This window comes from Gordionus sp. m RMFG-2023, chromosome 3 (assembly GCF_954871325.1).
Source record: "Gordionus sp. m RMFG-2023 chromosome 3, tfGorSpeb1-WG-v2, whole genome shotgun sequence".
NCBI classification, from domain to species: Eukaryota; Metazoa; Nematomorpha; class Gordioida; order Chordodea; family Parachordodidae; genus Gordionus; species Gordionus sp. m RMFG-2023.
Window position 1 is genome coordinate 14,728,117 of NC_088777.1, and position 16,410 is coordinate 14,744,526.

Genomic DNA, 16,410 nt, shown 5'->3' on the forward strand with positions numbered 1-16,410 from the left:
GTACGTCAAAGCTTCCTACCAGCAAAAGCCATCGTTGGAGTCTTGGCGACAACATGAGCTCCTTGTTGTCCTTCCTAAACAGATGCACCAAGGGTTTGTGGTCGGTATAAAAGACAAATCTACGTCCAATCAGATACTCCCTACATTTGATCAATCCGAAAATTACCGCCAACGCCTCTTTCTCGATCACTGAATACCTCGTTTCCGCAGCCCTAAATATCCTCGAGAAGAATAAAACCGGTCTTTCTATTTCATCCACCCAATGCAATAACACACCACCTACCCCCTTGATCGACGCGTCTACAGTAAGTCTCACCTCCAGGTCATTGTTGAAGCACATGAGAATGGGTTCCCTTCCAATTCTAGATTTCAATTCCTCAAATGCAATATCTTGCTTCTCTTTCCAGTCAAATTTTTCTCCCTTTTTTAACAAAGTATACAATGGCGCAGCGATTTGAGCGAATCCCTCGACAAACCGGTGATAGTAATTTACCATTCCCAAAAAAGCCTGGACTTCTAATTTATTACTAGGCCTCAACATACTCACAATTCCGGTCATATTTTTGTCCAATGGTCGCACCTCCCTTCCCGTAATTTTATGCCCCAAATATACGACCTCCTTCACCCCTAACACACTTTTTTCGGCACTTGCTCGCAAACCCTTTTCTTGAATCCTCCTGTACACCTCTTCCAATCTCTGTTCGTGTTGCTCAGGAGTTCTACCCATCACCAGTACATCATCCATGTAATAGAATACCCCTTCCATTCCTTGAAAAACGGCCGCCATAGTGCGCTGAAAGATAGGAGCTGATACACTCAATCCAAACGGCAATCTACAAATGCAAATAACCCCTTTGGGGTCGTAATGGTCAATAATTTCCTTACCTCAGGCCTCATCCGTAACTGTAAGTATGCATTGGAAAAATCCACTTTCGAAAAATATATACTCCCCTTTAAATTGGCCAATATTTCTTCAATTCTGGGTAACGGATACTTGACCTCTACTACCCAGGGATTTAGCGTCACTCGGAAGTCTGCACATAATCGGAGTCGGCCATTAGCCTTCTTCACCGGCACCAACGGAGTCGCCCATTCGCTATATTCCACCGCACATACGATGCCCTTTTGTACCCATTGCTCCAATTCCACTTCAACTTCCTTTCTCCACTCAAACGGTACCCGCCGCAACGCGCAAAATTTTGGTACACATCCCTCCTTTAACTTGATATCCACTTCATAATCCCTTAGACAGCCCAACTCTTCATCAAAAATTTCTTGATACATCTCCACCAATCTCCGTACTCCGTCTTGCACCCGGATCAATTCATCTTCTAATTCCTCACTGCTAAACTTTCGATCATTCTTCTGATTCTCCCTTTCCATCACCTCCTGCGACTCGATTTCCTCGTCTCTTGTTTTCCCATATATTATTGCTCGATCGACAGTATCCTGAATATCGGTCCACTCCCATTTCTTCTCTTCTTCCCTCTCACGACCATTATAAATCGACCTTCCTAATTTTTCCCTATAGCCCATCTCCGCTTCCCTATGACTCTCCTCCTCCATTTTTTTCCTATGATTATCCGCACCTATTTCCCCCTTAAAATGACAATTATTTTCCCCATATTTCCCCCTTATAATTATCATTATTCTCCCCCATATCCCCCTTAGAATTATAATTACTCACCCCTATGTTCCCCTTGGAATTATAATTATGCGCCCCTATTTCCCCCTTAGAATTATACTTATTCGCCCCTATTTCCTCCTTAAAATTACAATTATTCTCCCCTATTTCCCCCTGGGAATTATAATTATTCACCCCTATTTCCCCCTTAGAATTATCGTTATTCGCCCCTATTCCTCTCATATAATTATTTCTTCCTCCTCTTCCTCTCCCATTTTCCCCAAAATCCCTACTCACATTATCTCTCCTTACCTCCTCCTCTCGGACTCCAGCAGCCCTGCTTCGAATGTCTCTCCTCATCTCCCCTCCTTGCTCCTCAACTCCAACTCTTTCCCGATTAAAAATACTCTCTATTCCCGGCAATATTCCCAAATTTTCATCGACCTCCCTCTCATAATATATATCCTCACTAGTCATGGGCACAAATATTCCCCACCATGAAAATACTCCCCAAAAACTATACCATGGACCAATTCGCGTGATCCAGTCCCATCCCAGCACCGCTTTTACCCTCCTATTAATGATCCATAAATCTAATATCTCCCCCCTTCCCTCATCACCTCTATTTCAACTCTTCCCATTACTGCCACTTGTGACCCATCGAACTGCCGTATTCTCAAACCCTCATTTGTTATCATTTCATCTGGCCTAATACTCCTATACCTGGCGTAACTCATCACTGAAATAGCTGCCCCCGTATAAGCATAGGTACTATACTCCCATTGAAATCTATCATGACCCTTGGACACGGATCATGTATTATCTCCTCTTGCATCATATTTACCTCCCCTAATACATTTATTTTTCTCCTCGAACACACCTTCCCTGCCCCTAACACTCGACCCGCCTTGACCTGAATCGTTATTTCTTTACTATCATATAGTCAGCAATTACCACAATCTCTCGCTACATGTCCCTGTTCTTGACATTTAAAACATTCCGCTGTGTGCTCTCCAACGCCTTGTAGCTTAGATACCCCCAACCCCTCCACTCTGGCTCTTTCAATAGTTCGCACAGTTGAAGTACTTTGTCCCGTTCCCCTTTGTGGAAATCCCCCTCGGGTATTATAACTTCCCGTATTACATTCTTCCTTATTATGACCAAAACTTCCACAGCTGGCACATCGCAATTTCTCTTGCTTACCCGGACAATAAGGGGCTATATGACCAAATTTCCCGCATTCGAAACATTTCGCTTCCCGACAATCCCGGACCATATGTCCTTGTCTTCCGCAATTATAACAATTCATTCTCCCCTAACTCTGGAATCAAAATTGGGTCTCATTTCTCCTCTTCTCCTCTGAGAGCTTTCCCTAGGTCTGCTATATGTTCCTAATCTCTGATCAGAATATGAATCCCTCCTCTCAAGCCTACAGGTCAATTTATCTACATCGCTATCTGCCCACCCATTAATTAACTCTTGTACCGGCAACCACGTTTTGAATATTGATTTCATATTATACAAATCAGTTATTACATTATTCTTTTTCAAAAAACTATTAGATAAGGAATGTAATTTTAAAAATATATTGTCTCCATTAGCTATATTTTAAAATTATTTATAGAAATAGTAACTAATATTAACCTTTTAGTTTTTGTAATTTATTTTTTGTATGTTATATTAATTTGGTTACCAAAGCCAAATCATTACCAACTGCCTGCATTTCAATACAAGCCTCATGTGTACATTTCAATATTTCTTTCAAAATAAAAAGACTTAATATAAAATTTTCATCTTTAATTCTTGATAATAACCCATCGGCAGTGGAAGAGGTGCTTGGGTCATTAGAATCTTTTAATTCAACTAATGATGCTAAAATATGTTCATAAACATCTAAAAAGATTTCTACAGATTTGTAGGATGATGACCAATTTCTGAAAATATATAAGTTTCAAGTTTCATTAAAAATATTTTATTTACCTTGTTGTGTTTTTAATTCTTTTAAGAGATTTCTTGGACTTTCTCATTTGATATTTAATAAACACACCTTGACGTCTAACTCCATTCATAAAATTATATAACTCATCTAATATTCCCATTACCTTTTTCATTTCAATTTTGCATCACAAACATGAGCAACTACTAAATTTAGCCGATGTGCATGGCACCAAATATAGATGGCTTTTGGAGCCTCTTTCAATATTAAAGCCTGCATTCCTTTGTATACTCCTCTCATATTCCCTGCACCATCCATACTTTGTCCAACCAAATAATTAAGAGGAAGACCAAGATCATTAAACTTAGAAAAAACATGATTCTTTATATTTTCCCCAGTGGTTTCTGATGTTGTAAAAACATGTATGATCCTTTCTACAGGATGTGGATGCAGATCATCTTCTATATACCGTACAAGCAAAGCTATGCATTCTTTTTTAGACACATCATATGTTCCATCTAATATGATGCAAATAGGCACGATTCTCTTTAATTGTTTGAATAATGCTTTTTGTTATTTTTATCTTAATAATTTCAGTTATTTTTTTCACGTGGCCATATGACAGTAAATTTATATAAGATCTCGAAATTTTATCTGATTTTTTTCTCCGCAATTTTTCGTTGTTATCCATGTATGCACGTAAAGTTGGAACCGTTTTTGCCATTAATTTTATGAGACACATAAAATTACCTTCATTCGAATTAGAACCCCAAAAGGCTATATTACATTTTATAAGGTACATAATGGCATTGATAATATTATGAACTATATTACGATTTTCCATGATTATATCAAGCTTATTTGATAGCAAATGATCTTGAATGCGTTTATTTGCAAGCCAAGTCATGTTTGCATATTCACAATCTTTATGAAGAGAAGATGCTTCGTGTCTCTCTAAGTCACGCTTTATGTTTTTCCAATTATTTACCCCATGTTGAGTCCAAAAAGTATTGGACTTAGGGCCACCAAACATAATATAATATAGACAAAAGACTTTGTCTAAAGTAGTGCTATAAGATAGCCAATTTCTGGGTGAGGGAACCATCTATATTAACCTTTCTATAATAGGTTACATTCATGCTCCTGTTTAAAAAGTAAAAAAAAATATATTGGTATAGAAATAATGGATGGGTAAAAATTAATGAAAATAAATATTATTTAAAACCTCTTGTTAGTAACAGGATATTGAAATTTATTTGTACATGGTTGACAAGGGCCTACAGCAATTATGAAATTTATCAAAATATTTGTTCCTAAATAATATAAAGTGAAAAGGGTCATTTGGTTCCTTTTTTTTGTATAGCTGAATAAGACTTGGACTTTGAATATCCTCATAATTTATTCCCTTCAAAAGTCATTATATAAATTTTATTTAAATATAATGCCTCATGCAAAGTAAGTGCCTCACTAGAACCGGGGATTGGATGAGGAGATAAACAATTTGTGAATCTTCAATATTGGAGATTTGCTATAAATAAAGAGTATAATTTGTTTACTTATGAAAATCTATTTTTAATATAATTTCAGCCAAATGGTCATTTTATTCTTAGCTACATTATAATTAAGTTAATCAATAAATGTTGGAAATATTTAAATGTCCTAATTTATTTTCTTCAAAAGTTATCATATAATTCGTATTTAAATTAAATACCTCATCATGCAAAGTAAGCGCCTCACTGGAACTGGGGATTGGATGAGAAGATAATACAATTTGTGAATCTTCAATATTGGAGATTTGCTACAAAGAGTATAATTTGTTTACTATGAAAAACTATATTTTTAATAAAATTTTAGTCAAATGGTCATTTTATTCTTAACTACATTATAATTAAGTTTTTAATAAAGGTTGGAAATATTTAATTAACCTCATAATCATAATTTATTTCTTTCAAAAGTTATCATATAATTCGTATTTAAATTAAATACCTCATCATACAAAGTAAACACCTCACTGGAACTGGGGATTGGATGAGGAGATAATACAATTTGTGAATCTTCAATAACTGAGATTTTCTATAAATAAAGAGGAGTTTAATTTCTTTCCTTATGATAACTATATTTTTAATAAATTTTTAGGCAAATGATAATTTTTTTTAACTACATTATAATTAAGTTTTTAATAAATGTTTTAATTCTACATGAATACATGATTGAGAAAACAGGTATTAAAAATATTATGAAGTCCAACATAAAGTTATCAGGTTACAATGGAAAGATGATACAAGTAATAGGTAAAGCACAAGTGAATGTAGAATACAAAGGGAATTCACATATTTTGAACGCAATAATCATAAACATCAATATGACTTTGTTAGATCATGTAAAAACATTTTTAAAATATACTTGAAAGATTCATAGGCATCGCATGATAGATGCAGATTAATATAAAACTGCCATGAAGAAATCATAAAACAATATTATAATGACTATAAAAATAAAAACAATATTAAGTATAAATAAAATTGTGAAATTCATGATGAAAGTATATTATCTAAAGAAATTCTAATAGCTAAATAAAACAATGATAATAAACATACCTAATATAACACATAATGTAAATAAAGGGGATGAAACTCACACAGATAACATTTTGAAAATAGTTGATTCCAAATCATATTTTATAAGATTTATATTTAAAAAAAGTAAAAGAATTTGAAGTCTTAATTCAATTAAAGATGAAAAGATTTAAATTTAAAAATTCCTAGAAATTAACATTACCTTATTTTACTACATACTACATTATATTAACTCAATAAGTTTTTTTAATACTTTGGTTTTAAATTATTATTATTAACTTATTAAACATATTGTTAAATTGAACTTTATAAAGTATATATAGATATAAAAATAGTGTGATAAACAGTTAAAAACATTAAATAATATATATAATTTATTTTCTCTATACCCTGACTACTTTAATATTAATATTATTCTGGTAAAATTTTAAATCAGTTTCTATTAATTCACAAATTTATAGTTACAATAATAAATAAAAATATTACTTTTTGGAAGTAAGATGTTATTGTCTTTTTTTGCAACTGGGTTTCAACTCCATTTGTGATATTATATGGAATATCACAATTTAAAGATACCCAATTATTATTATCTCTTTTGATGGCTACCTTTGTAAATTTCATATCAGCTGGCTTGACATGAGGATGTTTATGTTTATAATGTTCATGTATCTTGTCACTTCTTATTTTAGAAGTTTTGCAATTTTTAATATTGCACTTAACTTTAAATATGGTTTTGTTACTTGGCATCTAGAAAGAAATAATTATTATAATATAATTTTTTACATATTATGTTTTTTATTATTCTTTGCTTGCTGATATATGTTTTTATGCACGACTCAAAAAATTACCTAAAATTTATCCTGCTAAAATTATATATTTATTAAAAAACATAATATAAATATATTAACCTCTAAGAAAAGTACCAAATAGGAAATGTGTAAATATTAACTTGATAAAATGCTAAATGAAAATCGTTGACAAAGAAAATTTATATTATTTATTAATTGACAAATATCTTTACTTTAATTGACATTTTTCAGAAAATCAAACGATAACCATCATAATCGTATCAATTAATGGATTAAAAAAAGATTATAATTCAAATCAAAAATTACCCACCAAAAATCAATACCTACCCCCAAAAAAATAATGCCTTCCCCCAAAAAATTAATATCAACCCCTTAAAATCGATACCTACCCCCAAAAATGCTAATATATTTTGGAGGCATTTGTCTCCTACCCCCCCCCCCGGCCATGTAGACGCTGCCTACAATATTATATTGAATCTCCCAACATTTCATAAATTTAAAAGTTTTCATCTTATCTTATAAAAAGTTAACTAAGACTTTTAATATAAAAATTTTCACTACTTGCAAAGTTAAAAGATAGAATATTATTAATACGGTAAATAATCCAAAGATGCACATATATATCCAATCTTCTCCTATTTATTTCTTCTAACGCTCTCGGGATTTTTTTTTTACAAGTCAACCCTGGTTTTCCTTCTTTTAAAATCTTTTACCCTGTACTGGTTTTCCTTTTTTTTTTAAACCTTTACCCCGCACTGGTTTTCCCTTTTTTTTTTCTAACCCTTTACCCCGCACTGGTATTCCCTTTTTTTTTCTTACCCTTTAACCCCACACTGGTTTTCCCTTTTTTTTTACAACCTTTTACCCTGCACTGGTTTTCCCTTTTTTTCTTACCCTTTACCCCGCACTGGTTTTCCCTTTTTTTTTACCCTTTTACCCCGCACTGGTATTCCCTTTTTTTTCCTAACCCTTTACCCCGCACTGGTATTCCCTTTTTTTTTAACCCTTTTACCCCGCACTGGTATTCCCTTTTTTTTTACAACCTTTTACCCCGCACTGGTTTTCCCTTTTTTTTCTTACCCTTTTACCCCGCACTGGTTTTCCCTTTTTTTTCTAACCCTTTACCCCGCACTGGTATTCCCTTTTTTTTTTAACCTTTTACCCCGCACTGGTTTTCCCTTTTTTTTATCTTACCCTTTTACCCCGCACTGGTATTCCCTTTTTTTTTTTTAAAACCCTTTTTCCCAAACAAAGTCGGGGTCACCACTTCAAATGGCTCACTTTAATAAATGGCTTATTATTATCACTGAACCCTATTGTTACTACTGAAACAAATTTCTATATTATTTTTACTTTCTTTTTCCTTTCTTTTATTTTATTGATTTCAGCCAAGAATAATTTCCAAAAAATTTGAAAAAGAAAAAACAAAAAAACATATTATTTACAATAAAAATTATATTTATATATTAAAATTACGCGATATCATTTTCCATAATAAATAATAAATTAAAATAAATATTCCGATAAACAAAATAACACACTATTTTTCCTTTATAATAAATTAAATGAAAATAAATATTCCGATAAATAAAATAACAAAATTTTTCCTTTTATAAATTAACAGAGAAGAAAAAATATAAAGAGAAAGCAATTAACGTATAAACCAACCGATTTATTTCCAATTTTAATCCCCCATTTCTCCGACAACCAGGTAATAGAAGACTTCCTTTCATAATAAATTTAAATTTTTTGATTTTGCATAACTGACAAGAGAGCAAAATAGAATACACTTTTTTAATTTTTGATAAAACTTTACCATATCTTACTTCTTTGAAGCTTTCCGTATTGATAATATGTTTTTGTCTTTTTAAAATTACCTCATCAGTCCCAAACTTATATTTTTAAACTAACAACTACTTTTGATTCATCAAAATTTTCCTTTTGAAAACCGGGCTCCAGCCAACCACGGGAAAAGGTCGAGCTAGGGCAATTCTAGCTTATATACTTATGTGGGTTGCCTTCAATACCCCCTATAGGGGGGGGGGCTTTATCCATCGTTTTGAAAGCCTTTAACTAGCGCTATTAGTGGGGGGTTTTCAGTGGCTCAAGCCCCTTGAATAGTTTTAAAAAAATTATTTAGAAAATCAAAAATTAAATTTTAGAATTTTTTTTCAAGACCGATGAAAATATAAAAAACTAATGAAGCCATTGGTATATGTATCAATATATTATCACTTATTTTGTAAGTCATATTCTTTTCCTTTTCTCTCTTATCCTTTCCTTTTTTCTTCCACTTTTCTCCTTTCCTTTTCTTCTTTGCCATAATTTTTTTTTCCTCCTTCTTCTTTCCATTCCATTTTCCTAAATTTATATCTTTTTCCTTTTTATTTACCTTTCCATTTCTTTATTTTCCTACATTTTTCCCTTTACCTTTCCATTTCCCTGCCCCTTTTCCTTCTTTCACTTTTCTTTCCTTTTACTCCTTTTAATCTCTTTATTCTTTTTTTTCATCCTTTCAATTTTTATTCCCTCCATTTCCTCCTTTCCCTTTAACTTTTTTTTGCATTTTCCTCTTTCTCCTCTTTTTCTTTCCCTATTATTCTTTTCCTTTCCGTAATCTTCCCTTTTCTTCTCTTATCCCATTTTCCCATCTTGTGCAATCTTTTGCCTCCATTACTTTTATCTTTTTCTCTTTGCTTTTATGAGGGTTGCTTTCATTCCCAAAATTCCAGATAATCTGGCTTGCCATTTTTTTTTATTTTATGCAGCGGCAATTTTTCTTTAGATCTATCTTTGTCTACTATTAATAAAGATCAGGAACAAACATTGAATAAAGTTGGCATATACTTTATTCTACCTGTTTCTCGTATAAACACTAAAGATTATGACTAATGATAAAATAAGGACTACAAAAAATGTTGTGTATCTCCTATAACAAGCTATCCTTTCATAACATAAAACAAACCATAATTCTTTAATAATAAGAATATAATGCCTCAAATTTATTCATTCAAAAACACCAACAACAATCTCTATACATTAACAAAAAAATTACAAATCATAAATCATAATTATCTAATTCTTCATTTCCCTAAGGTCCATGATTAATCAAGCTATGCTAATGACAATTGGTCTCTTAAACAATATTCATGGTCTACTTATTATTTTGCAATATGCTAGTAATACTTATAATTTTTTATTTCTCATTTTTTCTCCTTTATATCAGCCAAAAAATTGGCAACTGAAAATACACTCAATTATATGATGATACATATATTTACTTCTCTTCCAATATTTTTTAATTTACCACCTCCTCAGCTTCATCTATATTATATTTTTTCCTAATTTTAATTGATTGTTCACGAATTGGGATTTATCTCCATTTTCTACTAATGATTATTTATGATATATTTTTGTTATTCGTGGCCATTTTTGAATTCAGGCCCATTTGAGGAAAAGATAATTAGAATGTCGAATTAACAAAATATAAAAATGAAAGAAATTTTCCATAGCTAGGTTATTAAGAAAAAGTTTAAATGCGAATTTTTAATATAAGAAATATTAAAAAATATATAATTTAAATTGTAAGCTAGTTCATACCAGAGTAAAATAAAATAAAATGTTATATGTATAATATTAAGTTAAGCCGTTAAAAATAAATTTAAATTATTTTAAAAATATAAGGTAAGGTAGAATATAAATTAAAGAGTTCAGCACTTTTTAAAGTAGTAATTTATTTTACTCAATCACAAGCTGCGTCTTCGTGACAGAATATTCACTGGAAGCAAACCATTTTTAAAAAAATATGCCTACCCCTCTAAAAAAATTTAATTGTAATACTAATCCCTTCATATATTTAAAAAGAATAACATGAATTATCAACACTCTACTACAAACTCAAAGAGAGCGTGAAAGGATTATATTTTAGAATATGAATTAACTAAATTCTCTTTTATTGAAGAATGATTACAGTGCATTGCCTGGAATCTGAGTTTGATGATTGAAAATCTTACCCATTTAAATTACATTTGATAGTAGAAATTATCCATAAATAATTTTTCTTTGAAAAATAATGACTATTATTGTATGCAATATATAGATTTAGTCAATGTATAGCAATATATGTATATTATAATTATTCTAACCTACACTTCCTCCCCCCGCTTTTCTAGACGCTGATGATAGGCATAGCCAGAGTTTTACTAAAGAGTGAGAGAGGGGGGACTACTATATGGGGTCTTTCTCCATGTCTGGAGGTTGTTAGATCTACCTTTTATAGGCCTTTGGCTATGTTATATTCCTTAAAAAATAATTTTTATTTAATTTATATTTATAAAAATGCCTTTCTTTTAAAAATTTTGTTTTAGTCGTTATTTTAAAAAGTTATTAACTTTTACTAGATATTCTTTCAAATCCTCCTTTATAATGATATATTGTATCCATTATTAGGTCAGAGGGAGTTGGGTGTAGGTGGGAGAGGAGGGGGAGGTATTTATTATCATAAATATTTTAACGAGAACAGACAAATTTCTGAGGGAGTGCGGGTGTTTCTTATTCCTTCCCACCCCCAATGGCTACATCTAAATACTCATGCAAAAAAAATATATAAACCTGAGATTCCTACCAAAATATATACATAAAAGTTTAATTCAGGGAAAGTTGATATTTTATTCAGTATAGCAAGATTTATATTATCAAGCTAAAATATAATGTAATGCTGAATAATATAAAAATTATAGAATATATGTTCAAATTTTGGATTACACATGTCATTATATTGTAGCTATAAGAAAATATTGCATTTTAAAAAACATTTAATCTTTATTTCATAAATATAATTGAAAAAAAGGAAGATTAAACTTACATACTGATGTTATGCGGTATAAAAATATAGTAAAGATTTATAGTATATTTAACGAAAGTAGAATCAATATTTACATATATTTATTTCTATAATTCATTCACAATAAGTATCAGTTTTCATTGACATTTTATTCAGTATAATTTAACCATAAGGTGCAACTTAATTACAAATGGCGATATATAATTACACCTTAATAGATGGGTGTGTACATAATACATTAGGAAGTTAAACAAAACCTATTATATTAATAGTAAATATATATATAATAATATCTAACTGGCAAATATAATATATAATATGATAAAATTTTACAATAGATTACTTCTTTACTACAGTATATTTATTCTATATTTAATAAACTTTCATAAGGTTGAATTAAGGATATCTTTTCTAAATAAAATAATAATAATTATAGTTAGATGCACCTTGGTATAAGATTAAGATTCTGTTGTAGCCTGTAATTAATATAGATGTGTAAATTATTTTATAAAATAAAAATTATAAATTAATAATATATACCCCATTTCCATATTTGATTTTCATAATTTGGTTTTTGCTTGGCAAAAGGAAAAAATTATAATAGGAAAATTCCTCACGGAAGATAACCATTATATAAAATAAGCTATTGAATTTCAAAATTATACTATTTAAATAAAAATATTAAGTTTGTTTAAATGGGATTGAATCATTTAAATTTGAGTATTAATTTATTTAAAAAAAACAATGTGCTAATCATAGTTACCAGTTAGTGTTGTTAAAAAGCTAGATTTGGGTCGATTTTTCAAAACGGGGACCTGATTAAGATTTTAATTAAAATAATATTATGTAAGCATCAAGATTTGAAAAATGGATGTCCAAGCATTTCTGCTAGCTATGAGCAAAATCTTTAGGCTTACAAAATGTTATTTTGGTTATAAACAAAATCGGGTCTTTTTTTTAAATGGAGCAAATCGAGCTTTTTAACTATACTACTTGCCAAACCTCCTGATATTATCGTAAACCACTCGATTTTATAATCCCAAATACCCGAAAATACTCCATCTAGTAAACTTTTTTCTCCTCATTTTTTACTTTTTATACCGATTCGCATATTTTTGAATTTACATATTAAAAGGTATATTATTTAATTTATTCTCCATATTTTTAGAAATAAAAAATGAAACAAAAAGTTAAGAAATATCAAATTAATTTTTTCGATTACCAAAACTCTCCAATATATATTGATAATATTTATTATCTTTTAATTTTTTAAAAAATTATTATGAGAAATCTTATAATAATTACTTCTACTTCTCTGATTCTTTTATGATACTATTATTCTGTGAATGTAAAGTTAGTATTTTATATAATTTTTTAAATTAAATCCATAAAAAATAATATTTTTTGAATTTTAAGGTAATTCAATATTTTTTAATTATTAATTAAAATTTTTACTGTAAATTTTGATTACCTTTCATCAAATTTGTTAGTTTATTTATTTACTAATTTTAAATTTAATTTTATTTGTTAAGAATATATATAAATTAGGGAGATATAAATAAAAGTGTAACATTAATTATAAATATCTAAATATCTAAATATCTGGTATATTCACTTAATTATGTTTAAAAAAGGCAAATTGAAAACAAAATTTAATATCAGCCACTACGAGTCCTTAATGGCAAAAAAAAACATTATTAGGCCTAGTTATTAATTGAGGTACGATTTTAAATAACATGATTATATATTTCAGTCCATCAATTCAAATGCATTGGAGATGTTTTAATAATGCAAAAATTACTTACAATTTTGAAATCCCAACTTATTAATAAATTTTATGACTAAGTTGGTTGTAAAACAAATTCTTATAAAATGTGAATAAATCGCATCATTTCAATTCAAAATGGAAATACAAATATTTCGTATTTTTTTTTATAAAAAAATAAATTTTTAAATAATAATTATGAAAATTTAAATTTTATGATAGTTTATAATAAATACAAATTCAAGGAAGTTGAATACGAATAACCAATTTTATATAAAATATATCAAATTAAATTAATTGTTTCAGGAATTTTTTGCAATTATAATAATATATCATAGCTCACACACAAAAAAAATTGGTAATTTTTTTCCCAAAGAAAATTGCCTCAAATTTAGAAAAAATATGTAATATAATTTTCTTATTACCACATTCAAATATTAATTCAGAACATATATTTAGACTAATAAAAAACTTCCTGAAAAAAATATAATCGATTATCTATTAGAGGCGTATATAATTTTAAATATACTGGCAAAAATTTCAGCAAATATGTAACAAAAAATAGAAATTTATTTATAATTATAATCAACTAAAAAATATATATCGATAAAAACATGTCCGATTTTTATAAATTTTGGTTGTATAATATTTCATATCAAATAATTTTTTGAATTTAATCTGGAAAAACCCTGATGCTAATCCATTTTTAATATACTAATTTTGACGGGAGTGCTATGGCACCCAAGCCAATAGGAAACGATGTCACGCCCTTTGACTTTTCAGTTCACCTTTGCCAATGTCTTATTGTAGATATTGCCTCTTTTCTACAACAGTCTCAGATCCACTTTTAATATAATCGGGATTTTTTGAGGAGTTATTTAAAAGAAATATGATTATTCTTCGATCAAATGCTCGTTTTTGGTTATGAAATCGATTTTTATTAAAATGTGATATAAATTCTTAAAAATAACTATAATTATGTATTTCCTTTATTATACATTTAAATTGTTTAAAAATGAATTGTAATTATGAAAAATAAAGAGTTATTTTATTCAGAAAATTTACTGAAGGATTATCAACTTTTAGATAAACTTAGTAACTATAGTAAGTTAATATATACCTGTAATATTTAGACGATTTATTTGTTTGCACAATTTATATATTTTAGACTATAATATGTTAAATATCATTTTTATTTTATCATAGCATCAATAAAATATGAAGAAGTTAGCCATATTCTTAAAGAAAGGATTATTATACATGCTGGTAACTTTAAATATTTTATACTTAATTTAGTTATTAATAAATTATATTTGATGAGCTAACTGTTTGAAGCTATAACACTGAAATAGACTTAATTTATTTTTATTTATAATGAAAACATAGTGTTCTACTTAAATTTTTTATTTAGAAATTTTCATCAGATGAGATATTTCTAAATTCTTTACATATTTTTTTTACATACAAATTTTAAAAATATTTTTTTGATATTAAATATTATTTTTTTTTTATTTTATACTTAAAATTCATATAAAATTGATATTGATATTTTAAATCAGTACAATTTAACTATAATATTTTTGGAAGCTATATTTAAAAAAAATAATGCAAGATCTTATTATTATTTATCAAATATAAATCTCATCACTTATTGGTAATTTTTCAGATTTGCCCAGGTATATCAAATTTAATCAATAAAAGAAAAGTTAAATATTAATTTGTATCATACTTTTAGGCAGGGATCCAAACTAACAAATATTGTTTCAGGTTTAGGCTTAGATAAAAAATAACGCTTTCAGTTTGTTTTATAAAATATAATAATACTGGTGTAGTTTAAATGTTTTAAAACTACTTTTTCACATTCATACAAATTATATAAATATAAGAATATTATTAATTTTATTGCTATTCTCTGAAAATAAGTTTCTTCTCTGACAAATTATATCTATAAGGAGAAAGAATAAATTTATTACTGAGAACCAGTGGCGTAGCTACGGGGGTGGTTTTTGGGTTTGGACCCCTCCCAGAGCAAATTTTTTTTTAGATTATACGTTCAAAAGACTTAAAAGTGACTTTGTATCAAATAAATACCATTAATATTTATATTTTTCTGGTTTTGATGTTTGTGAAAGGATATTATATTACTATTGAATTTATTCTGGGTAGTATTATTATAGTCATTGAGAATAATCTACTAAATTATAATAACATTATTCATGAATTTAAAAATATTTATATATATTGTCGAAGATGTGGTTATGATTTTTAAAATAAACCCGGCCGAAGGCTGGGCAAAAGGGCCAACCCAGGATTTTATATGTATGGACCCCCTCTAAGGAAAATTCCTAGCTACGCCACTGCTGAGAACACTTCTATAAGCTATCTTGGATAGCTGGCACACCAAATAACATACACCAAAATATCTAAAAATGATTACTGATTTAACAGTCAAAACTAATTATTAATCATCTTTAATAGAGTTAAAATATCAAAAGGTTATAACCAGTTTACAAACATTTAGAGGTTCAGGTTGAACCCCTGCTTGTGGGTCATTCATTCCATGTTAAATGATCAGATCAAATATACAAAATTTTTGGAAACCCCTTCCGATTTTTACTAAATTTAGTATACAAACTAAGTGTAAAGTAAACTTTATTTTGACAAAATTTCAGCCTCCTAGTTATTATATTTTAGGAGATATTAAGGGCTGTGTTAAATAACACACACATGTAATTAATAAATTTAGTATTAAAATGAAGCTTATACTTAATATTTATAGAGGATGTATTAAAAAAAATATTTTTAAAGCATTTTGGCCATTTTATGCCCATAACTAGTGTTGTTAAATGGCTTAATT

At 28.9% G+C, this 16,410-nt stretch overlaps 3 protein-coding genes and 1 long non-coding RNA gene across 5 annotated transcripts in view; 1 reads left to right on the plus strand and 3 right to left on the minus strand.

Moving 5' to 3' along the window:
* Positions 1 to 2,567: 2,567 nt before the first annotated feature.
* LOC135926751 (DNA-binding protein HEXBP-like) lies at positions 2,568 to 2,900 on the minus strand. Its single transcript, XM_065462682.1, has one exon. It carries the CDS (start codon positions 2,898 to 2,900, stop codon positions 2,568 to 2,570), a length of 333 nt encoding a protein of 110 aa, XP_065318754.1.
* A 1,979-nt stretch (positions 2,901 to 4,879) lies between these two features.
* On the minus strand, positions 4,880 to 6,945 carry LOC135926611 (uncharacterized). The gene is made up of 5 exons (XM_065462539.1): positions 6,920 to 6,945; positions 6,623 to 6,883; positions 5,547 to 5,633; positions 5,272 to 5,358; positions 4,880 to 5,088 (listed from the first exon to the last, which is right to left on the minus strand). Exons 2-5 carry the CDS (start codon positions 6,881 to 6,883, stop codon positions 4,993 to 4,995), a joined length of 531 nt encoding a protein of 176 aa, XP_065318611.1. The 5' UTR covers positions 6,920 to 6,945; the 3' UTR covers positions 4,880 to 4,992.
* A 1,561-nt stretch (positions 6,946 to 8,506) lies between these two features.
* LOC135926514 (uncharacterized) lies at positions 8,507 to 11,971 on the minus strand. The gene is made up of 3 exons (XR_010571902.1): positions 11,884 to 11,971; positions 11,091 to 11,245; positions 8,507 to 8,671 (listed from the first exon to the last, which is right to left on the minus strand). It is a non-coding gene; the product is annotated as an uncharacterized LOC135926514 (long non-coding RNA).
* A 2,561-nt stretch (positions 11,972 to 14,532) lies between these two features.
* Positions 14,533 to 16,410, plus strand: part of LOC135927557 (triple functional domain protein-like) — a 34,690-nt gene continuing 32,812 nt past the window's right edge. For both annotated transcript variants that reach the window (XM_065463616.1, XM_065463617.1), the window contains exons 1-2: positions 14,533 to 14,657; positions 14,760 to 14,819. In XM_065463616.1, coding sequence (XP_065319688.1) covers positions 14,582 to 14,657; positions 14,760 to 14,819 — 136 coding nt within the window. In that variant the 5' untranslated portion in view covers positions 14,533 to 14,581. The remainder of the gene's footprint in view (positions 14,658 to 14,759; positions 14,820 to 16,410) is intronic.

What these genes read in the sequence shown, in the direction of transcription:
- LOC135926751 (XM_065462682.1), bottom strand. Translation starts at nt 2,900, where the DNA reads ATGGTCCGGGATTGTCGGGAAGCGAAATGTTTCGAATGCGGGAAATTT.
- LOC135926611 (XM_065462539.1), bottom strand. Translation starts at nt 6,883, where the DNA reads ATGCCAAGTAACAAAACCATATTTAAAGTTAAGTGCAATATTAAAAAT. An exon ending in TAACATCTTACTTCCAAAAA is followed by an intron (nt 5,634 to 6,622) that starts GTAATATTTTTA and finishes CTTTATTTATAG; the next exon opens with AAAATCTCAGTTATTGAAGA. An exon ending in CGCTTACTTTGCATGATGAG is followed by an intron (nt 5,089 to 5,271) that starts GTATTTAATTTA and finishes CTTTATTTATAG; the next exon opens with CAAATCTCCAATATTGAAGA.